The 25,403-nt window shown below is 39.2% G+C and overlaps 1 protein-coding gene across 2 annotated transcripts in view; it reads left to right on the forward strand.

Annotated features, from left to right (window-relative positions):
- The window catches only part of LOC149173132 (branched-chain-amino-acid aminotransferase-like protein 2), a 381,995-nt gene that overhangs the window by 94,619 nt on the left and 261,973 nt on the right, over nt 1–25,403 (forward strand). For both annotated transcript variants that reach the window (XM_089424502.1, XM_089424501.1), the window contains one exon: nt 11,346–11,483. In XM_089424502.1, the coding sequence (XP_089280628.1) occupies nt 11,346–11,483 (138 nt within the window). The remainder of the gene's footprint in view (nt 1–11,345; nt 11,484–25,403) is intronic.

Genomic DNA, 25,403 nt, shown 5'->3' on the forward strand with positions numbered 1-25,403 from the left:
GACATGGTTGATGACGATTATAATTTCTAGATGATTGATGTGATATGGTTCAATGATCAATCTATGTTTTTTTATGTTTTTTATGTCTAATTCATCATTCTACATGTTTTTGTTGACATATATGTATCAAAAATTAAAAAATATAAAAAATATATATATTTTTAAAAAATCGCTCCCGGATTCACTCCCAAACCGGGAGCTTCTGAAAATGGTCGCTCCCGCTCCCGTTTTCGCTCCCGCTCCCCGCTCCTGCTCCCGCTCCCAAGTAACATTGATTGGTGCACAAGAAGGATGGATCATGGCGCATGTGTTCGGATTATAGGGAACTCAACAAGCTCGCTATTAAAGATAAGTTTCCCATTCATGTCATTGATGAATTACTGGATGAATTGCATGGATCAATTTACTTCACCAAGTTGGATCTTCGTTCAAGATATCATCAAATCAGAATGAAGACTGAAGACATTCCGAAAACAACATTTAAAACTCATGAGGGTCATTATGAATTTTTGGTCATGCCTTTTGGCCTTACCAATACACCTTCTACATTTCAAGGTTTGATGAATTCCATTTTCAAACCCTTCCTTAGAAAATTTGTGTTAGTATTTTTGATGATATACTAATCTACAACAAGTCTTGGAAGGATCATGTTGAACATGTTGACAGGGTGCTACAACTATTGGAGGAGAAACAATTATATGAAAAAAGATCCAAATGTTTCTTTGGAGTACAAGAGGTGGAATATCTGGGTCATATTGTATCTCATGAAGGAGTTAAGGTAGACCCTAGCAAATTTAAAGCCATTAAGGAATGGAAAATCCCCACATCCATAAAGCATCTGCGAGGATTTCTCGGGTTGACAGGGTATTATCGCAAGTTTGTTAAGAATTATGGGAGAATAGCAGCACCTCTAACAACATTATTGAAGAAAGATGCATTTTCATGGACTCCAGAAGCAACAAAGGCCTTCGAACATCTTAAAGAGGCAATGTGCCAAGCACTGGTCTTAGCTACACCGGACTTCACAAAAACCTTTATTGTGGAATGTGATGCTTCAGGAAATGGAATTGGTGCTGTTTTAATGCAAGATGAAAGACCCATTGCTTTTGAAAGTCGTCCAATCAAGGGAAAGTTTTTACAAAAAGCTATTTATGAGAAGGAAATGTTGGCAATACTACATGCACTTAAGAAATGGCGACCCTACCTAATGGGAAGACACTTCAAGGTAAAAACGGATCATGATAGCCTTAAATACTCTTTAGAACAAAGATTATCCTCTGAAGAGCAACAAAAGTGGGTCACAAAGATGTTGGGTTATGACTTTGAAATCATTTACAAAAAAGGGAAGCAAAATGTGGTGGCAGATGCACTCTCAAGAAAGGATGAGGATGTGGAAGCATTGTTGTGTGCCATTTCTATTATCCAACCAGATTGGATAAACGAAGCAAGAGAGAAATGGAAGAATGATGAAGAAGTGTGGGCACTTATTCGAAAGTTACAAGAAGATTCCAGTACATCTGATACATTTAGCTGGCAAAATGATTTGTTATGGTACAAAGATCGCTTATACCTCTGTAAGAATTCCCAACTCAAACAAAAGATTCTTATGGAATTGCACACTTCTCCCTTAGGAGGGCACTCAGGATTTTTAAAAACTTACCACAGGGTTAAGAAGGAATTTTTTTGGGATGGCCTTAAATCGATATTCAAAAGTTTGTGGCGGAATGTTTGGTTTGCCAACAAAATAAAGTTGAAACAATTAAGACCTCGGGTCTATTACAACCTTTATCCATTCCAAGCCAACGTTGGGAGGAGGTTTCAATGGATTTTATCACAGGTTTACCCAAGTCTGAGGGAAAGAGTGTCATCATGGTGGTAGTTGACAGACTTACCAAGTATGCACACTTTTGTGCATTATCACATCCATTTAAAGTCAGTACAGTTTCTACTGCATTTATGGAAACAATTCAAAAGCTACATGGAAACCCAAAGATTATTGTAAGTGACAGAGATCCCATTTTCACTGGAAATTTTTGGACAGAATTATTTTCTTGTCTTGGTACTCAGTTAGCTCATAGCTCATCTTATCATCCTCAATCTGATGGACAAACTGAGATAGTAAACAAATGTTTGGAAGGATATCTTCGTTGCTTTGTATCTGATAAACAGACACAATGGGTCAAATGGTTGCCTCTGGCTGAATGGTGGTATAACACTTCCTTCCATACAACAAAAAAAATAACCCATTTATGGCAGTTTGTGGATATCAGCCACCATCCATCACATCATATTTAAGAGAAAATTCTAAGGTTCAAGGAGTGGAACATCACATCGAACATCAACAACAAGTCCTCCAACTCTTAAAGGATAACCTCATGTTGGCACATAATAGAATGAAACAACAGGCAGATCAACATCGCAGCGAAAGAAGTTTTGATGTAGGTGATTGGGTATTCCTACGGCTACAACCATATAAACAAATGTCCCTCAAGCAAGCTAAGAAGGATAATAAATTATCACCAAAGTATTATGGTCCATACAAGGTGTTGCAAAAGATTGGTACTATGTCATACAAATTGGAGCTTCCTGCAGCTTCTCGAGTGCATCCAGTTTTCCATGTTTCATGTTTAAAGAAGGTTATAGGCGACAAGCTCCCAGTTCAAACAATATTGCCAGAACTTGATGAGGAAGGAAAAATTATATTGGAACCGGAAGCAGTCACAGAAACAAGAACTCGACAGCTACGAAATCGATCAATTTCGGAGTATCTCATAAAATGGAAGAACTTATCCGCTGAAGATTCCACATGGGAGGATGAGAATTTTATACAGAAGTATCCAGAACTACTCAAGCGTTGAGGACAACACTTTTTTGAAGGAGAGGGGCATGTTAGGTCCCAATAATACTAGTGATTACCCCATTACTATTGTAGTTGTATCCCTTATTAATATTGTTGTGCTCCTATTGTGCCCATATTGTTATTACTGTGCCCCATAGAATCCCTCTATTGTTATTTTTGTGGCTTTATATTATTATTGTTAGGTCGGCTGGGTTATATTGTGACTCCTTAGACTCCTATATATAGAAAGGAGGTTTTGTCATTTGAATCATCCAAGAATTGTTCATTTATGTAATGTAAAGGAGGTTGCCCCCTCGAAGAGGCTGAATTCTAAGGCGTTGATCTATCTTTTCTATCTTTTTGTGAACTGGTTTTATAACAGTGATACCACCCACTTACAAGATGTATTATATGTACCTGATCTCAAAAAGAACCTGGTGTCCATTTCAGCAATGGAGGACAAAGGCTACAAGGTGGCTTTTAACGATGGCAAGGTACGTGTATGGAAAAATAACTTTAAAGATGCTTTTACTCTTGGGTTTCGAGTTGATTCATTATATCGGGTCGGTGGAAGTCGCTACGTGTCATGTCTCATGACACATCTCTTTAGTCCGAACTATGGCATCGGAGGTTTGCTCACCTTCATTGTAAAAGCTCTATCCAATGTAAGAAAAATGGTGACCGAGATGCCCGAGTTCAGATTAGAGCAAGAAGGTGTATGTCCAGGATGTGCCGAAGGGAAGCTCAAAAAGGGACCATTCCCCTCAAGCCAAAGCAAGACCTTCGATATATTGCAGTTGGTTGACTCAGGCATATCCGGTATGATGCTTGTGAACTCCTTGGGAGGATATTTATATTACCTCATGTTTACAGATGATTATTCTCACAAGACTTGAATATACTTCTTGAAAAAGAAGGATGAAGTGTTCTCCTGGTTTCGACACTTCAAAGCCTTGATCGAGAATCAAACCGAAAAGAAGATCAAGATCTTAAGCACTGATAATGGGACTGAATATGAATCCAATGAGTTTCATGACTTTTGCAAAGAGGCTGGCATTAAGAGGGAGACTACTACACCATATACTCCTGAACAGAATGGTGTGGCGGAAAGGAAGAATCGTACAATTGTGGAAGCTGTCCGTGCTATGCTCCATGATCAAAGACTTCTGAAGTTTCTATGGGCTGAAGCTGCAAATACCGCCGTATATGTACAAAACCGATGCCCTCATCAAGCATTGGGTTCCAAGACTCCCGAAGAAATGTTCACCGGTAAGAAACTTGACGTATCTCATTTTATAATTTTTGGAAGCCCTATATATTTTCATGTGCCTAAAGAAAAAAGGAATAAATTGGGTGCATCTGGAAAGAAAGAAATCTTCGTGGGCTATAGCGAAAATACTAAGGGCTATAGAATCTATGTAGCTGGTCAAAGGAAAGTCGAGATTAGTCATGATGTCACCTTTGATATGGCTCTTAGCAAGGTAGACAATCTTCCTACTTTAAGGGGATCTAAAGAAGCTGACACCAGGGAACCGAAGGAAAAAGAAGATGAGACGATGCCCAATGTGGAAGAACCTATCGATCCTATTGATCCTCCTCTGCAAGAGCCTTCCTCTTATAGGAAGAGGCCTTCATGGCTTAGGGGGACACTTGATGATGCTGAAGGACACATTGCCCCTCAAGGAACCTTCCGTGAAAGTAAGAAGCTTAACAGGTATTAGGGATACTTGACCATCATGAGCACAATCATCCAAAATGAGCCTTCGTCATTCACAGATGCTGTCAAGCATCAAATATGGAAGGATGCTATGACCGAGGAATATGAGTCCATTATGAAAAACGATGTTTGGGATGTGGTCCCTAGACCCCAAGACAAAGCAGTTGTCACTTCAAAATGGCTTTACAAGATAAAGCATGCAATTGATGGAAGTGCGGAAAAGTATAAGGCTTGTTTTGTCATTCGTGGCTTCTCCTAAAGGAAGGTATAGACTATGACGAGATATTTGCACCTGTTGCCCGATATACCACCATCCGCTTGATCATAGCCCTTGTTGCTTCGCAAGGATGGAACCTACTTCAGATGGATGTCAAGACTGCGTTCTTACATGGTTCGATCAAAGAAGAGGTCTATGTGGAGCAACCTGAAGGATTTGAGATTTATGATCGAAAATCTCATGTGTGTAGGTTGAAGAAGGCCCTCTATGGGCTAAAGCAAGCACCCCGAGCATGGTATGAGAGGATCGATAGCTACTTGATGAAGCTTGGATTCACTAGGAGTGAAGCCGACCCTAACCTTTACTTTAAGGTTATAGATGACAAGCCTCTCATACTGGTGCTATATGTTGACGACCTCTTTCTAACAGGTGTAGACCCTCTCATTCACGAATGTAAGAGGGAGTTGGCTTCTGAGTTTGAGATGAAAGACCTAGGAATTATGCACTATTTCCTAGGACTGGAAGTTTGGCAGAAACCAGGGGAGATTTTCCTCTCTCAAGGAAAATATGTGGTGAAGATATTGGAGAGATTCGGCATGGTGGACTACAAGCCTGTAACTACCCCGATGGGGTTTGACTTCAAGAAGTTAAGCGGTAGTGCTGCCAGACCTGTTTTACGAAATGCTACTGAGTATCATCAACTTGTCGGAGCATTAATGTTCTTGGTGAACTCCTGTTCGGATATATGCTTTGCAGTCAACACATTGAGTCAACACATTGAGTCAACACATGGTTGAGCCTCACCACTCACTTTGGATTGGTGCCAAGAATTTGTTGAGATATCTTCGTGGCACAATCACTCATGGGTTGAGATACACTGCCAAAGATGTGAGACTACTTGGGTATACTAATGCTGATTGGGCAAGCAATGTGGTGGACCGAAAGAGCACTTCCGGGTGCTGTTTCTCTTTGGGATCTGCCTCGATATCTTGGATGAGTAGGAAGCAGAAGTCAGTGGCTTTGAGCACTGCCGAGGCAGAGTACATTGCTGCTAGCATGGCCTCCTGCGAGGCAGTCTGGTTGCGAAAGCTCTTGAGCTGTTTGGATTTACAGTGGATACCACCGTGATCCTTTGTGACAACCAGAGCGGGATCTGTTTATCAGAGAATCTCGTATTTCATGATCGCTCCAAGCATATCGATATCAGGTACCACTATATTCGAGATATGGTGCAGCGAGGAGCAATAAGGCTCCAACATATCGGTACATATGAACAGGTCGCCGACATTTTGACAAAGCCCCTAGGAAAGGTCAAATTCCTGACTTTCCGAGAACGACTTGGTGTCGTTCAGAGACCCTCTTATGAGGGTCGAGTATGATGTATTGAGCTCTGGGAGCTCCAGGGGGGTGCGGGGTACTTCTTGGAGCGACATGTGATGACAAGGCGGCTCACCATCCCCTAGTGGTGCACTATGTACAGGGTAAAGGTTCAACCTTCCCCTATGACACCTCGTGGCGACTGTGGAATAGGATGATTAGTTCTCCTGTGGGCCAGGATGATTCGTTCTCCGTGGAGACTGTGGAGCAGGATGATTAGTTCTCCTGTAGGCCAGGATGATTAGTTCTCCATGGCATCCACTGGACAGGATGATTCGTTCTCCTGTGGACAGGATGATTAGTTCTCCTGTCGAGGCATCCTACCCATGCAGTCTGGGACTCATGGGAAGTACCTCTCATCTGATCAATGAGCAGGGAAATGAGGATAGGGACCATAGTAGTACTATCGATGGACGCATCGCTGTATCTACCGTACTCCCTATGCTAGGATGACCTCCATTGATCTGGGATCAATGATACTGATCTAGGATCAGTGAGAGTGGTTCACACTCTAAGACTGACTTCGGGTCAGTGGAGGATGGTATGATACATCCTCGATCATTTCTTCTTCTTCATAGTTCGAGCAGAGCAGAGCAGAGAAAAGCAGAGCAGAGCAGAGTGGGGTCAAGTTGTACAAGACAATGCATTTGATGGATGGATAGCAGCGACGGTTTGATGGATTGCAGATGAAGTTCTCCCTAGTTGAGAGGGAGTGTTAAAATTGGAAACTAGGGCCAAACTCCATGTGGATCACCTTATTTATGGCTTCTGATATTTTTCCTAGATTCCTCTCATCGAGAGGTGTAGGATTGATCTAAAGATCATTCGATTCCGATAAGTGTTTATGGAGATATGAATTTATTTTTATTATGGACAAATTGTCAAGGTCGGCCAACGAACTTATGTAGGCTCAGAAGCCCAACAATCATGTCTATTCAACCTCAACGTTATAAATACAAGGAGCATTCTCCTCATTTGGACAATTCAATTCACTCATCTTCTCTCTCTCTCTCCTACGCATAAAAGGAGCCTCTCTCTTTCTCACACGTGTGGCTGAAAGGAAGATGTCCCAGGGCAAGGAAGATGCAGAAAGAAGGACGCTAGGGCAGCAGGTCATCTCTTTGACCAATGTTGACCAAGCGTTGACCTTCTAGAAGTCCGGATTGGGTGTGGTTGCCTCTCCTAGGAAGGCCACAATTTTTGGCACAGAAATCGAGGTGATCTAACCTCTGGTTTGATCGGTGTTAACTACCCTAGTTTAGGGCTGCAAGTTGACTTCAGAAATCTGCAAATTGATTGAACTTTTGGGGCTGTTCAAGGGTTGTTTCTTTAGGCTGTTCGAGGAAAAGTTGACCAGAATTTGACCAAGTATTTTATAGGTCAATTTCAGCTAGTTTGACCAAGTTTGACTTTGTTGATCTAGGGTTTGTTGCTGCTGATATAAAATTACAGAATTCAGTTTTTGTACTATTTCTCTTTGCTGAACTATTGAAGATAAAAGAAGATTTGATCAAAGGGTTTCCTCGCATTGGGGTTTGTGCATGGCTAGCTGCCATATCTTGTGTCTCTTGTCTTGGCTTGTTTTCTGTTGATCATTTAATGTTCTATCTACACTTTACTTAATGTATATGTGATTGCTAATCTGTGGCTAATAAGAAGAAAAATAAGTAAACTACTCTAAGCATAGAACATACCATAATTCAACACAATGGGACTGGAAAATATTGTTAGTGAACAACATAAGGTGAGAATATCAAGATCACTCTTCAATGCTAAAAGATGAAAACATACAAGGTATAGAACAAAAGAGAGTTACATGAGAGATATTGAACCAAAATGGTAAACCTTGGAAAGATTGGTGACACTACACATATCAAAGATAGAAGTATAACAAGTGGAGGGAGGATAATGTCCCTGTCATCATCAAGCACTATGAAGGCACCCATGTGGAGCCCAATGATGTCTTCTAGTGAGTCCTAGAGTTTGGAGACCCCAACTGGGAGAACCTTGATGAAGAATGGGAGTAGTGTGTCTAACCTTCTCTAACATCCAAGGCCAAGGAGAAGAAACTAGTGATAGGAGTACGATTGCTAGATCTGGACTAGGTGGTGGCATTGTGTAAGGAGCAGGAATGACCTTGTACCTTATGGAGGTGAGGTACATACCAACAAAGTGGTATAGTATGTGTTTCATCACATATTTGACATCCCCTATATTCTTGTTAGGGAAGCTTGCACTATGTGTAGCACCTGTGGTCATTGAGACAAGTGGAAGAAAGGAGGTAATGAGGTTCGTGATGTAGGGTCTGGAGTGGTCTTGCAAGTTCTTGCATTTGTTAATGATCACTCTTATATGTATAAGACTAGACATGCCTATCAAAAGATGTTGGTGAGAGATGCTCTAGAATCCTAGAACAAGCAATGGTATCTCCATTGGATCTCATAATAAATGGGACATTTGAAGATTACGTGTTCCTATCTCTTATCTTTCAAAAACATAAGAAACAAATCCTCTCCATCTATAGGTTGTGTTGGTCTGAATAAACTCTTAAGTAGTGAGTACCAAACCTCATAAGTAGTGAGGACCAACTTGTGGTTGATCAAGTAGAGTCCCGAGGCAATGTCACCAATGGCATCAAATGTAATTTGAGAAGAGAATGAGATCATCTACACTTGTAAAAAGTGTCTATTTCCACAAAACTTAGCAGGCCTTGGAGAGGGAAACCCTACAAGGTATAAACTAGACCAAGAGACAACAATGGGCTAGTGGCCCACTGTCACCACAACCAAAATTCCCTGCTCTTTACAAATTTTCATCGATGGTAGGAGTCCCAATATGTGATAAAGGTCACCTATGTATGATATTCTAGGTAGAATGTGTTAGGTGACTTGACTAGACCTTCTACAAGAAAGACACAACAATGGCTTAAGGCTCCAATGGGAGTCGATTCACTTTCTATGTAGAGACATAGGGCTACAAGTACAAGACCTAGAGTTCATATGATTTGATGAATATTGGAGTATCCAATGGTCAAGGCCTAGGGAAAAGATTTCCAACAAGGTAAATTTGCAAGGTCAAGGCTCATGAAACCTTCAAGAAACCCCGAAGTTGAGGGAAGAAAAAACTAGGGTTTCCCTCTTAAGGCAAACAACTAGCAAGATAATTTATGGATGAAGTTGAAGTGGATGCCCACCAAAAGGATAGATTTTGTGCAAATCATATCCTCTTGATGTTTAGGCTCTTCAACCCAAGAATTCTACTTTCCTAGGGATTCACACCAAGCCCTAGATTACTACCTTAGCCTTAAAGGGGCTGAATTTTAAAGGAGAAAGAATAATGGATAAGAAAGGTAAATGATCACAAACCAATTGGACTAGTCCCTTATCCCTTGGGAGTATGGAGTCAATGATGTTTCAAAACAACGAAATAGCTTCTGTACGCTGTATAACAGTTATTTACTCCCTTAAGGATGGGGCAGTTCATCGCCCATCAGGGGTTGGGACGTGCAAGGGTTCCTTTTCATCAATATGATAGGGCAACATTCGCCCAAGAACTGGTTGATGACCATAATGAGTGAGGTAGAGGTCATGCTTGAATTTTTCCCATGTGCTAATGTGTATGTCCTGACCATCTTTTGCGTTTTGATTTTTCTTTTGTTTTTCTTGTGGCCATCATATGCGCTTTCTGTTTCTTTTAGCTTCATAAACCTTCTTGGGTACATTTTCAAGCCCTACCTAGATATGAGGATGTGTGGGTGCCAAATCCCAATGAACTAGTGGTTAGTTGAACCCGAAGAATGGAGGTGGAATAAGGGCTTGTAATGTATGATGGAAAGTGGTAAGTACATAATAGGGAGAGATGGGGATACACTATCTCAATCATGGATTTCCAAGTAGTGCCCCTCCTATACCCGTTGGGTCATTATGGGAGGTCCCACTGGACTAGGATTGAAAATTAACCCCCCCATTTAAGGTGAGGGAACAAGATCATGGCCAAAACCATTCTTTCTTCCAAATTACCCCATAATCAATGTCAAATGCCCAAATACAACCAAGCATAAACATCTGATTGCAAAATGAATAAAGTACCTTTTGATCAGAGGTCCACCTTCCAACATGTGCTCTCCCCAAATTGGTGAGGGAACATATCACTAATGTAGGTGGCGGAGATATGAATGGCACATCATCATCAGCTAGTAGGGGCTGTTAGGGGCTGCGGGCTGCCGACTAGAAGAGATAATGGGAGAAGAAATTCTCCTATGGGGTCACCCACTTTGAGTGGCTAACAATGCCCATAATAGAAGGTCATTTTGGGACCAAGAGCCTGAGGAGAAATCCATGTGACCTACATGTACTTTCAATATATGTCATCCATGACTTCCCTATTGATCTCTTTTTTTGGAGAGAGGAGGTGACTAGGGTGTTCAGGGAAAATATGAATACAGGGAGTCACTCAATGGAAGTGCCAATGAACTAAAGGAGTGAAAATATGTAGAATTTTTAACTTTCAAAAGTTGATTGTATTAATATGTATGGAGACTTTAAATGATGAACAACTCAACATTTTTGAATAAAGCATATCTTTATTTATTTTCCATTTACCTCTTTGGTTGAGGCTACCTTAATCATTTCATATTCCTACACTTGCTAAAATATAGCAGTTTTTTTACTAGTAACAATTAAATCAAGCATTAGTTATTATATTTCCTACAAAATGTAATAGATATTGCAGTTTATTCTGACACTTGTTCATAGCGAGTCAGTGACCCTTCTCGTGCTTTAGTTAATGTTTTCTAGAAAATAATGATAAATCATATATTAGTATTTATCTTGAATTCCTCTATTACATTGTCTTTTTGGATATAACCTCTTAGCCATTTACTTGACAATACTTTACAGTGCAGTGTGTTTTTTATTTGTCCATGTTATATGGTATTAGTATCTATGCTTTAAGTTACAAATCTTAGTCATGTTTCTATATTTTTAATCCAGGAGGAATAATAAATTTACTAGTATCAGTCCTGGTGCAATCTTCATTGTTTTTTGGCTGTCTCAATATGTGATGTTTATATTGAGTAATGACTTGTGAAAATATACTACCTTTTTAGACATCTAAACAATGATGAGATGCAAATTTCTATCTTGTATTTCACCATTCAATATAATGCATTTATGTGTGTTCTAAATATTTTGCAGCGATCGTTTGACAAGGTTGTGGCACCTTCCTTCCTCGAGCTAGAATTGGCAAGCTTAGTGACAATATATGGTGAACTTTGTGAGCTTGGTTCTCCTCCAACAATTATCGATGCACTAGACTTGCAAAGGAATTCTGAGGTCCTAATAACTTGTATTGTATCATAATAATGCTCTCAGTTTTACCATTTTTGTATTAAAGGATTTTTAGTAACTTGTTCCTCAAGAGGGTTGTTAACAAGGACATATAGACTTATCACATTGATCAACATCTTGTAAACAGCAATATTTGACAACTTATGCAATGATCTATATGATTTCTTTGAAGCAACTGATTATTTTAATTCACATATTCAGATTCTTACTGAATCAACTGAACTGCCGATTGATTTGTTTGTAGCTCTCTTCTTTTGTACGCTGATAATTATGATGATGTTAAACAATGAACACGAAAGACAGATGGGAGGTTTAGAATTTATGATTTTATTATGAAATGGAGTCATTTGATTTTTGTTCCAAGAAAAAAAGCATAATTTTTTTATTCATAGGATGAAAAGTACATATTACATTTTGCATCTGCCAAGGCATATATTCTGTATAGGACTTTAACAGTGTAACACATATATATCTGTTGATGATAAAAAAATGGATCTACCCCAACATTTTGACGCAAACATCAACCATCTCTCTTGGCACAAAAAGCCTTTCAAAAAAGAGACAAAATATTAAAGGACTTGTTACCCACCAAAAGTGGGTGACCCCGAGGGGAAGATTTTCTCCTATTCATCTCTTCCAGCCGGAAGCCAGCAGTCCCTGAGAGCTAATTTGTAGCTGATGTGATGTGCCATTCATATCTCTGCCACTTACAACAGTCATATGTTTCCTCGCCTATTTTTCAAGAGCACATGTTGGAATGTGGGCTTCTGATCAAAAGGTACTTTATTCATTTTGCAATCAGGTGCTCATGCTTGTTTGTATTTGGGTATTTTGGCATGGATTTGGGGTGATTTGGAAGAAAGAAGGGTCTTGGTCGTAGTCTTGTTCCCTCATCTTAAATGGGGGGTTAATTTTCTATCCTAGTCCACTGGGACCTTCCCCTAATGGCCCATGGCTTTAGGAAAGGGCGCTACTTGGGAAGCTATGATTGAGATTGCGTAGCTCCATCTATCCCCATTGCATACTTACCACTTTCCATCTTACATTATGAGCCCTTATTCCACCTCCCTTCTTTGAGTCAACTGACCACTGGTTCATTGGGATTTGGTACACACACATCCTCATACCTTGGGCAGGGCCTAGAAATGCACCTTAGGAGGATGATGCAGCTAAAAGAAAAAGAAACAACATATGATGGGCACAAGAAAAACAAAAGAAAAATCAAAATGCAAAAGATGGCTGGGACATACAAATTAGCACGTGGACAAAAGCCAAGCATGACCTCTACCTCTATTGTATGGCCATCGCCTAGTTCCTAGGCCAATGTTGCCCTATCTCATGGAAGACAAGGAACCCTTGCATGTCCCAACCCATGAACTGCCCAATCCCAAAGGGGGTAATAACTGCTATACATCATACAAAGCAAACTCTCATTCCTCGAGCTATGAGCAGTGATACAAGGAAAAATCAAGAAAAAGTAAAAGGCAATATAGAGGGGTGGAAAAACATTTGCCAAGGTAGCTCACACATCCACGATTGCTCCCTCCTCAAATCTATATACCTGGGATGAGGTATTCCATCATGGTTGGTCCCTCTGACCATGGCACTTGGCCATGGAGTTCTTTCCCCTTCCATTCCATCATTATTCACATGGCACCTATTGATTGAAGGGTGGATCGAGGACATGTCACTTCCCTTTGGGGGTTGGAAACACCTAATAGGGTCGTCTATTAACCGTTCCTACCTAGGGAGGTAACACCATTATGTGACTAAGGCCCCAATTTTGTAAGAGTAGCCACATATGAAGTGTTATTATGCCTCTTATGTTGAAATATGTAACTAGTGTCAATCTTCATAATTGTATTTGAGTCATCATGTAAAAAGAAATTTTATTTGTAAAAGAAATATTATTTTGAAGCATGGGTTTCATGCTCTTTTATTTATTTTCTAGGTCATAGCCTCCATTGAAGGCTTCTTGGTTTTTTCATGAGTCATAAGAGTCATTGTCACATTTATTAGACCCTCCTTGGGCTTTTGTATGATGTAAAGAAAATTATTTTTGAGTAAAAAATGTCATTTGTCACTTCCTCATGAAGTCGTCCCTATCTTGATAAAGTTGGCCTAGATTAGGGCTATTCAACCTAGCGAAACAATATAAATAGAAGTGGAGCTCAACCTATTTGGTATCACATCATTCACAAGTTCGATCTGTAATTCAAGAGCAAGAAAAGGAGAGAGAAGTCAAGGAAAAGGAAGATTGAAGTTGAGGAAGACCAAATCAAAGTTCTTGGGCATCTCTCTCCTCACATGTGTGTGAAAATTTGGAAACCCGGAATCCTGTTGCAACAACTGGAAATTATTCTCCTAAATGTTATTTTAATTAACAATTTATTTACTGTTTCCTACAACAAATATTGAATAACTCACACTGCAACCTACACAAATAAAACTATAGAAGAATAAACGATGGAAGAAATGCTAGCACACACATAAAATAACACAATTATTTTTGGACAAATGTCCCCGGAAAAACCCAACTTGGGAAAACCGGTGCAATAGTGAGGGTTTTATTTTATTATGCACCAGTGAAATTTGAGTACATCTATGGATGCCTAATTGGCAATCCAAACAACAAGAAAATCTCGCAGAGATATTGCCTAAGCAACCTCGACACTCCTGTTTCCTGCACTTGTGTTGCATGCACTCGCGTTCCTGCCCTCACGCGTTCCTGCATTCGTGCGTTCCTACACTTGTGTGTTCTTGCACTCACGCGTTCTTGCACTCGTGTTCCTGCATTGGGAATAACTCAGCCTCTTACTACTGCCTCTTTGGATCTGGAAATCTTCCTCTGGATCACTGTCTCTGCCTCTCACTGACACTATGTCCCTCTCTGACTCAAACTCTATTGCTACTAGCTCAATCTGCACAAGGAACTGCTGCTCAAGTGTACTCCCCAAGTGCACATCGACTTCTTCTTATAATCCTCTGTTGGGATTCCAATGACCAAGATTAAATCTTAATCGATGGCTAGGATTAACTTGAAGTCGATCCGTGTGAGTTTCTAGAAAATTCACACATTGTCTTAATTAATTCTGATTAATCAACCATATTCCCTAAGTTTAGACTTAGGAAATATTAACAAACTAGTTAATAATCTAATTAAGTCATTTCTAGAGGAATTTCCAGAAATGATTTCTGGGTTGTGGAGATCTCATCTATTCTAGCCTCTCCACAAAATTTCGTTGCTAGAACACATCGGATGCTACAAAAACTAACAATGTGCAATTATTCTAGGGCTTTTGAGCAAGTTGCAAGGGCCAAAAATTCTAAAGTGGTTGCAGGTCCGAAATTCTATAGTTGCGGGACCAAACTTTTGAATTAAAGCTGCACTCGGAGACTTTGGCAGAGTTCATCTACTTGAAGGAAGGCCTGACTTGGTAATTGGAGGAGGTCTTGGTCTAGGTCAAAAGGGTCTTGGATTATCTCATTTTGAATCCACTAGTGGAAGAGTTTGACTGGGTTTTCCCCTTGATAGGGGTTTTGCCTTGGCTGAGTGCCTATATCTTGTGTTCCTTGTTTGGTAATTATTTGATGAAAGATAACATAATAAAGAAGTAATTATCAAGAAAAGAGGAATCAAACCCTAATATCTACATGCCTTGATTTCTCAACATGGTATTAGAGCTAAGGTGAAGGAAGGACGATTTGAAGATCACTTTGTTGGCTATCATCTAAAGGAAGGAAAACAATCTTGGAAGAAAAGATCACTCCCAATGGAAAGCTATTTGAAGATGGGACTTGTTGTCACACAAAGTGTTTAGGCACTGTGACAACACTTAGAGTAAGGGCTGTCACTCTTATCGTTACTCACTCCGTTTAGACTCTCTCGTAGACAAGTCAAGGGGGGTAGTCCTTGGGGGTAATGAATGAGGGTAGCCTGTGGAACACAGGCTCTAGGAGACTTAAAGATGAACAACTTGATGAATGTAAACGAGTCCAAGTTAACCGAAATGGATAGATCTAATAAAATAAGACACAACCATAAGATAGAAATGATTATAGACTAGTGCCTTCATATTCAATTAACCATAGACTAAATAAAAACAAGTTATCCAAAGCAATTTATAAATGTGGCGAAAGTGACGATCATGAACGATTAAATGTAAACGCCAAAAACTTCAACATGCAAGATTGTCTAGCAGTTAAATATCGTGAAGAATTATGAAAATTAACTGCTAAGTAATGATTCTAGATTTGAATTTTTTTTTCTCCAATAACCCAGATCTAGAAAAATTTATCTTTCTCCTATAGTCAATGATTCTAAAACATTAATCGCACTTGACAATAGAGAAATCACTACCACAAAATTTAAAATTTTACACTTAACACAAAAGACACCACGGAACTTTAGATTAAAATTTTAATTATCCCCTAGGTAAGTTTAATGTGCTGAGCTTATGAAACAAATTTAAAATGGCAAATTGAATTTTTTTTTTGTGACCAAAAAATAAAAATCAAAAGTACTTGATATAATTTAAATTTTTATGGGCCATAGGCCACATAAGAATTAAATTTTTTAAATGTGAGGGCACAAATTCCCCTTTTGATTTAATTCCTTAGCAATCCTAAAGTCACTAAACAATTTTTAAATTTTTAAAATTTTCTAATGTTTTTAAAATATTTTTAAATTTTTTTAAATGAAATCAAAATCAAAACAAAAATAAAAAACATCACAAGTCAAAAAAAAAAAAAAATCAAAACAAAAATTAAAGTGAAAGCAACCTAAGAAATGAAAGCGAAATCAAAGTTAAAAATTAAGATAAAAAATATTTTTTTTTGAGATTTCTTTTGTGTTTAAATAAAAATCAAAGCAACAACAAAAAAATTGAAATGTAAAGAAAACAAATAAAAAAAAGCAACCAAACAAAAAAAAATTCAAATTGTATGAAAAAGAACTAACCCTAACCAAATATGAAAACATAAAAGAAATCAAAAAGGAAATCTAATTTGTTTTATTTGCAGGTTGACTCGATGACAGAGGGAAGGCAGACGAAGCTTGAGATTGGACGCAGGTCGAGGGACAAAACAAAAACGTAGGAAAGGATGCTGGAAGGAGATGGGATCCGCATGGACAGGCAACAAGGGATATGGGATTGCGAGTTTATGCAGGCAAGGCTGCGAGAGGATGGAAATCCTGTGACGACAGTGATGGAGGAGCGAATAGGGAGGCCACAACAACGTATGGCAGCATTAGACTGCAGGGTCGACAGGAAAGTCGAATGTAGGCTTAGCGGGTTCACGGTGGTGGAAGGGAGAAACCTACACATATAGGACGCAGATGTGTGATGCATAAAAAAGCAAAAACACAGGCAGAAAGAAGAGAGAAGTAAAAACGCAGGCAACAGGAAAGAGTTGAAGGAAAAACACAGTTAGGGAGGGCTGTGATTTTTTGAAGAGCTTCAGGGCAGCAGACGGTAGCCCAAAAGCTTTAAAAAAAATCCCAGAAATTTATTTTATTAAATGATATGCCTTTGATTCATATTTGGCCTTGAAACCCTTATAAAAATTTCCAGATCTATAATATTTTAAAACCCTTGGATTGCAAAAAAGTTGAATAATATCCCTGTAAAGTGCTATTGAGGCTAGATCTTACCCTCCAGGGCCTAGATCTGGCTCCTTCAGATTTGTCCCTGTAATGACAAAGACAAAACACCTGAAAACGATATATACAATGATGAAAGTAAAAAAAACCAAAAATCCAGTTAAATTACAATAATTACAAGTTGAAGGCTCTAAGTAGCCAGATTTATCATTATGTTGAGCAAAAATTAAAAGATTTTTTCAATTTTAAAGGAGGTGCTCACTTGAAGCCCTTCGTGCATCACCAACAAAATCTTATGATAAGCCCGGAGCTAATTTAGCTGGGCTCTTAAAAAAATACGGATCGGGAGTTGGTTGGTCCAACTGAAAATTTCCCCTAACACTCGAGGATCTAAAATCAAGATTTCTTTGCAAAACGTAATCCAACCATTAAAAATAGAGCGAGAAAATAATAATAAAATTCAGACAAATAGAGGTACCTACTATTACGTTCAAAATTTAAATTATTATTCAAACCTCAACGACCGAGCAAGATACCTGTACTCAAATCACTCTTTAGAAGCTATCATCAATGGCTTTAGAAAATATCATGCATGAAAATAAAACATCTTACAATATTCCCATGAAGAGTAACACCAGCAGAATTTAACTTCAAAGTCTTTCTTTATTATCCAGAAAAAAGATTACACCAGAGCTTCTTGTTAAGCACACGACTCAGAGATCGGATAGATCAACTGACAAATGACTTCCTATTTAAAGATAAATCCTCCAACAACTAGTTTGAGTGATCCTCGTCAAAGTACTCTCGAGCGTTGATGAAGATTAAAATTTCTTTTAATCTCATCTGTCGAAATATTTAAATATTTGGGGAAATTCGAAATTTTTAATTAAATGCATTTTAATTAACTCAAAAATATTTTTTTTGAGTTAATTTCCCAAAAAATTTGACTTTGACTTAACCCTAGGGATCAAAGGTTTAAAAGTTAGCAAAATAATTAATTTACCTTAGTCCCGGGACCTTTTAAAATTTAACTTTTTAGGACGGACAAATTTTGCCTTTGGAGAATTTAAATTTACCTGGGACCTAGAATTAATTAAATTTTTGGCCTGGGATTTTAATTAATTTTGGGTTAGAAAATTTAATTAATTAACATATGAGGGGATAATGTTTTTCCAACCCTCAAGGCGCTTTACATCATGATTTTCATATTTTTTTACATCATATGGGGGAGAACCCATTTGTAATAGACCCTCACAGATTACCCATTTCTGCGACACAAAATATAATCTAACAGAGCAAGCAATTTGTAATAAAATAACCTAACCAAATAGTTAGGATTATTCCCAAATTACTTTTACATAGACTCGATCTAATACAATAGGACTTGTCTAAGATCCTAGCGATAAAATCCATTATAGCTTTAGGGTAAGACTAGAGGGAAAAACCCTGCCGACCATCCGAGAATGAATCAGTGAAACGAAAAACCTCCTAGAATGGAGATCGTCACTAGAAAGGTAGGTTTACCTAGGTCGGTACATACATGACACGGTTTTGTTGAGATTATTTACATCATATACATGCAGAATGGGTTTACATAACATCTTGGAAATTAGGGTGATGATGATAGCTGGACAACACAAACACATTGATCAGGCATACCCTTTTGCGAAAAAAGGGGGTGTACTGCTATGGGTTGTTGACACGTAGTGGTCAACATTTGGCTCTACTTGGGGACACGTTGCTGCACTGGAGGAATGTGAGAATCCAAAATCTGCATCCACGCAATATAACATAAGTGGCGTCCATCCAAAAATCATCATATAACATTAAGCACAAGAAAGATATAAGCTCTTCATCTATTAACTATCCTAATAACATAGAAAACGTAAATCTACTTACAAAATAAAATACTGAAATAAAAAGGTGTAGGGTTAGGAATACAATACAATACAAAGGTGAGCATTTTCCTGCTTTTAGGCAAATTTGTAGGCTGCTTTTCAGATGTGCCATGTTTAATCGTGCATATGGTAGGACTCTTCCCTCTCTGAAAATTAAGCCGTTTGGATCTGTCTTCCGCAGAATTTACCTGAAAACCCTGAAACTTAATCCAAATTATGTAGAAAGTGAATAACATGTGTTTCATTATCAAAGGCCTTCCGATGTTCAGATTTATCTGGGATAAAAGGTTTAAAAATGATATCCGTCTTAGTTTTATCTTCAATTAATTTATCAGGCAACTGCATGGTAGAAGCAACAACAACTAACTCATTAGCTAAGAAATTTTCTCTCTTGGGATAGCTTCAAGATTGATGGCATCAAAATACTCCATGGTATCCCACACAACATTTCTATAATTTCTTAATCTTTGATTTTTACATGTAAATTTATTTTTTATTTGCATGATAACTAAATCTGAATCACCCTTGATACTCAACAATTTGATTTTCAAAATTTTTTCCATTTCAATACCCAACAACAAGGCTTCATATTCAACCACATTGATGGTTGCTTCAAATTCTAATCGATAGGCAAATTTGAAAATATGACCAAGGGGAGATTTCAAGACAATTCCCGCACCTTTACCATGTCTAGACTTTGCACCATCAAAGTACAAATAGAAAACAATTTTTTAAGTCACCCTCTTTTTTATCAACCTTGACCTCTACAGGAATGATTGAATTAGATAAAATAGCATGATTCCTAGGGATAGGTTGTTCACATATTATCTCATTATGGGGACAGTTACGATCTTCGACATGGAATCTCCTTTCGGGCTCTCTATTTAATTTAATAAATCCTTGACCATTAGGGGAAGTAATCGTAGCATATGACCGGTTCATTTGTATGCTTCATCCTAAATCAGAGGCCCATTTCCTAGACAATGACATACCCCAGGCATCAGGCACATCAACCACAACTATGTCCATGACAATCATGATATCGGGGTAGACAGACAGATGGACTTGTAAGTCCTTAATCAACCCATGAAATTTAATTTTATTCAAATCCATGGCACATATGTTATAGTAAGGCCTAGATATCCTTAAATTAAGCTGTTCCATGACTCTCTTAGTCATCACACAAGCGAAAGCACTGGAGTCAAGCATGCAATTATATAACTGATAATTATTAACAAGCAAAGTAATGAAAAAAGGAGAATGCCCTTTGTTATTGGATTCCATACTTTGCAAATACATGAGAGCATCTTGGTAGAAAGCCTCATGAGTTTCCTCTTGAGTTGCATTCACCTGGGTACTGCTAATAGCACTTAGTAACTTGGCCTTCTGGGAGGGGATCTTCACTATTTCGGTGACAGGAACCAAAACTTTAGAGTTATTAAACCAACCTCCTAAATCAATATTCATACCAGACACTGATCTAGGGTTAAGACTTCGAGAATTAACTTGATTATCATTTTGACTTCTTCTCTGATAAGTTAGACCCTTATCCTTAGCAATTTCAAGAAATTGCTTAGGAGGAGGCTCCTCACTAAAAATTTTAACCAAGACATCAGTTTCTTGACCAAAATTATTAATGCTATATGAAGATGTGAAAGGGCTGACGGGTTGACTATTTCCCCTGACCTCTTCTCAATTCTCTTGTGATAGATGATATTCTTTACCAACCACATTTATCTAATTATTTGTCCCAAGCATCTCATGATGCATGATTCTCTTGATAACATGACAAGTGGCTTCTTCATGAAGCTCATCACATGCTTTACAATAAGGCGAGGTCTCCTCCACAAGATTATTCATTTCAAGAGGATTGAGAGGCCTCTGCTCATTGGTTTGACCTTTTTTCTGCCAATTATTTCGATTATTATTATTATTCTGACCCCTAGGTTGATAATTTTGCAATTGAGCTCTTTCCATTTGAATCAACCTAGACTTTAATGTAGTTATTTCCCTAGCATGATCAAAAATCATCCTAGCTTGATTTAACTCCATATTTTCCAACTACTTAAGCAGTTTTTGCATAGGTTCTTCAGATTCTTTTTCCTCTTCTTTAGGTTCTTTTAATTTAACAATAGATCTATCAAACCCAGGAATTTCAGATTTGCCAGAAGCCTTCTTATCTCTTTCCAGCTCTTCAGCTGTGATTTGACAAGCCTTGTAGTCACCAGGCTTGGTCCTCCTTAGCTCATAAGAAGTATCAGGATTGAAAGCACCGAGATAATATTCTAGAAGCATTTTCTCAATTGGTTTGTAATCAGAAGATATCTCTTTAAGCATACCATTAAACCTTTTATTAAATTCTTCACATGTCTCATTTTCTTTCTTTTTAATGAGGCTAATGGCTTTTGCTAGAAACCAATCTTCTTTCTTATCACCAAATTTCTCTCTAAAAGCACTAAGGAGGGAATTAAATGAATCAATGCTATGATCAGGCCTATCCCTAAACCAATCCATAACATCCTGCTCAAGGGTCAAGACGAAGCATTTCATTTGCACATCCTCATAATTATGAGCATTAGCGAATTTAGCCCACCAAGTACGAAAGCATATAAATGAATTTTAACAACGATCGCATTATTTCCTTGGAAAGCGGGCAACTTGTCTATAGCAATATTAGGAAGGTTATGGGGATAACCCTGATGTTAGCAAAGTTAAGAGGCTCATAGATATCCATGATTTCTGGAACAAGAGGATTCAAGAAGAGTGAATGGATGTCACAAAGAGCTTCCTGGACGAGAGTGTCAAGGAGTGTATGAGAAAAGAGCTTGTGTAATCTAGCTTTAAGAGCCCTTTCAGGATCCGGAGTAGGATTAGCAAAGCTGCTTGGGTTCCTCCTAGTACATGCCCCTGTAGAAGATGAAGTGCAGTTGTCACTCGGACAGAAATCTAACTTAGACACTGAAGGTGATATGATGAAAATGAGATGAAGATGAATGGGTGAAGATGAAAGGATCAAATGATGAGAAGAGATTGAGAGGACCAAGGACAGGAAAACTCTGTCCCCGACAACGACGCCAAAATATGTTGTTGCACAAGGCGTCTAGGCTGTGAAAATTTCTGAATCTAACAAACTAGAAATCCTACTGCAGTAAACTGATTTGCATTACCTACTTGTGTTCTTCATTTAACAAACTATTTTCAGAAATATTCAGAAAATATTAATGCAAATACACTGTAGCCTACCCCACTATACATATCAAGTACTGAAAAATTAGTCAAACAACCATACAAAGGACACACTTATTTTTGGACTAAACATCCCCGAAAAAACCCAATTTGCGAAAACCCGTGCAACAAATATGAGGGTTTTATTATTAAGAAGATTTCTGAATACAACTAGGGTGCCAAATCCGTCTCACCCAACAGAGACTAAACTCGGCAGAAGTACATCTATCCGGAGACAGATATTTTGGCGAATCTAGCAATTGGATGAACAAACCCCACAGGTCACTGCGTTGTCCCCACGCTATGCAGCGATGGTTGCTCCAAGCTCTGCGCTGGAATTGCATCACCTTCTCTAGAAGCTGTGTCACCCTCCCAGTGAGCTTTCTCGGTTCAGAAATCGATTTGCTGAATTGCTACTTGATCTGCCTCACAGAAACACCAGCGCTGCCTCTAAGTGACTGCATCAGCTTCTCTAGCCTCTGCGTCACCCCTTCTGGAGTTGCGTTGTCTCTTCTTGGTGCTGTTTTGCTTCTCTGCTTTATATTCTTGGGCTTGGACGAAAGTCCCTCTGCCAAACTGCCCCTCTCTGCACTAGAAACTTACTCCGAAATTCTTAGCAAACCACGCCCCAGAATTTCGAACTAGTTCAAGTGCTGCTCTCACTGTGTGTGTTCTCCAACTGACCCCAAGTCTTCCTTTATACTTTTCATGTTGAGAAATCAACGGCCGTGATCTAATCTCTAATCAATGGCTAAGATTAAATTAGACTTGATCCTCGTCACTTAGAAGCTTCTCACCCATATTTACGTTATTTCACTTTAATTATTTTAATTTCCTAATTTTTAACTTAGGCACCATTAAAAATAATTAATTATTTGAATAACATGCACTTCAGGTAGAATTTCTCCAAATGATTTCTAGGTCTCGGAGATCTCACGTGTTCTAGCCCCTCCACAAAATTTTGGAGCCAGAGCACATTCGATGCTACCCAAAAATCAACACTCCCTCTTAGCAGGGAATGTGCTCTAGCAATACTTCCCAGCGGAAGTATCACATTAATCTACGACATCGGTCCTCTGCGCTATTGATGCTCGACCTACTTCCCTTCATCCATTGCGTTGCTGCAATCTATACTACTGCCCATGACACTGCTAATGTCACTGTTGCATCTGTGCTGCAGCTCCCTCTCAATATGTTGCATCATGCTGCCCATAGCACTACCATTGCTAACTGCTGCATTGTAACTTAGTTGCTGAGAATTAAGCAACTGAAAAGTCACCCAAAAAGCTAACATGCTGGTCAGTCTGGATGCCCCTTAACGCTGAAGCTACCTTTGCTGCTAATTTGTGCTGACCCTCTGATGCTACTATGTTGCTATTGTATCTGCTTTGTGCCTTCCGCACTACTGCAACACTCCACTGCGTTGCTTCAGACTTTGGCGCTCTAGCTCTGCCATTGTTGCTTCATCATCCTCCGCACCAACTGACTCCCGTCATTTTGCGACTATCATTAAGGGCTCCCGTAGCCGTATGTGATCCAAGAGTTTGGGCACCTCAAGGATCCTGACCTTCTTATGTAGTCCTCCTGACTACAATTCAATATCACCCCACCTCTTCTCTAGAGGTGCATGAGCACTCATGGCGCAATCATCATCGTCCTCTTTGTCAGCTTGCGCTGGAGCAGCGTTTGAGTCAGACTTCTCCTCTTTGCCCTTCTTCCGAGGGCACTGTGTGGCGAAATGATCCATTTCTCCACATCTGAAGCATCTGACATGGATATGTCCTTTTTCTTTCTCTTCTGTTGTCCTTGCTGTCCCACTTATGTGAGAGGTGCATCCTCCTATTCCTCCTTCTTGACTTTGATCCCTTTACTGCCGCTTCCCGCCTTGGTCAACTATCTGATCTCTTCCTGTCGAAGAGCTGTCCACATTTCTTCCCAACTAGGAAGAGAAGCCTTGCCCAAGATCCTTTGGACAAAGGTTTCCCAGTCTTCAGTGACTGCATTCAGGGTAGTCCTGACCATAAATTCAGGATCTGGTGTAGCCCCTACAAAAGTTAGCTGGTCACGGATCCTTTGCAACCTGAGAAGGAAGGGATCGATTTCTTCTCCTTTCTGCATCTGAAAGTGTCTCAGCTGACTCTCAATCAACATCTTCCGCTGAATGGAAGTTCCCACGTATAATGTGGTCAAGGCCTCCCACATTTCCCTTGCTGTGTCTTTCTCAACAATATGTGGGATCACATGATCCTTGACCCCGTCCAAGATCATGCACTTCACTTTTTCTTGAGTCTCCTCGTACTTCTTGAGAGGATCAACATCAACTGGAACAATAACCGTCCTCAAGGCATAATCCTTGATGTGATTTTATCCAAAACTGCCAGGATCTTGGCCTTCCAGATGATGAAGTTGGATGCTCCATCCAACCTGTCCTGATCCCTCAGTTCGTTAACGACCATCTCTGCTCAAATGAATGTCGAACTGGTTCTCTTCTCCCTCTTTTGCTGCTGCCCCAACAAAACTCGGATCTGGATTTCTTTGGCGCTTGAAATCCTTTAAGGAACAAGCTCCCTCTGAATTACGATTTCCTTCACGGAAATCCTTCTGCCAACCAATATGGAACCACCCCTTTCTGATCTCTCTTTGTTGCCGCTCAGCACTGGATCTAGATTTGTTGGCAAGAAATCTTCTAAGGAACTGATTCCCTCTACTTTGCTTCTGCCCCACTAGGTATTGTTCTGCACCAACATAATCAACATCCCTCCAGCAACTCCAAATGAAATCTACGCTGCACCTCTAGCCATGGTAACTGGAAAAACAAGAATCAATAGTCTTCGTGCTGGCCCAATAACCATTGCACTGCCCTCTGCAGCAACAACATCACCCAATCAGGCTGACACACGCTCTGTGTGAGCCTCCCTTGGTGACTGTGTCACCACTCCTCTACTCACTCAGCGAAAAACTGTGCTCTCTCGGGATAGATGTCTTCACACTAATTTTCCTCTGTCCTTTCGCTGATGGCTTAAGTCCTCCTTGATTTGAAATTGCACTGATACCATGTGAAAATTTGTGAATCTAACAAACCAGAAATCCTACTATAGTAAACTGGTTTGCATTACCTACTTGCGTTCTTCATTTAATAAGTTATTTTCAGAAATATTCAGAAAATATTAATGCAAATTC

This window comes from Pinus tabuliformis, chromosome 4_2 (genome assembly GCF_031772625.1).
Source record: "Pinus tabuliformis cultivar Carrire ecotype Pingquan chromosome 4_2, CPIR1, whole genome shotgun sequence".
Taxonomy (NCBI): Eukaryota; Viridiplantae; Streptophyta; class Pinopsida; order Pinales; family Pinaceae; genus Pinus; species Pinus tabuliformis.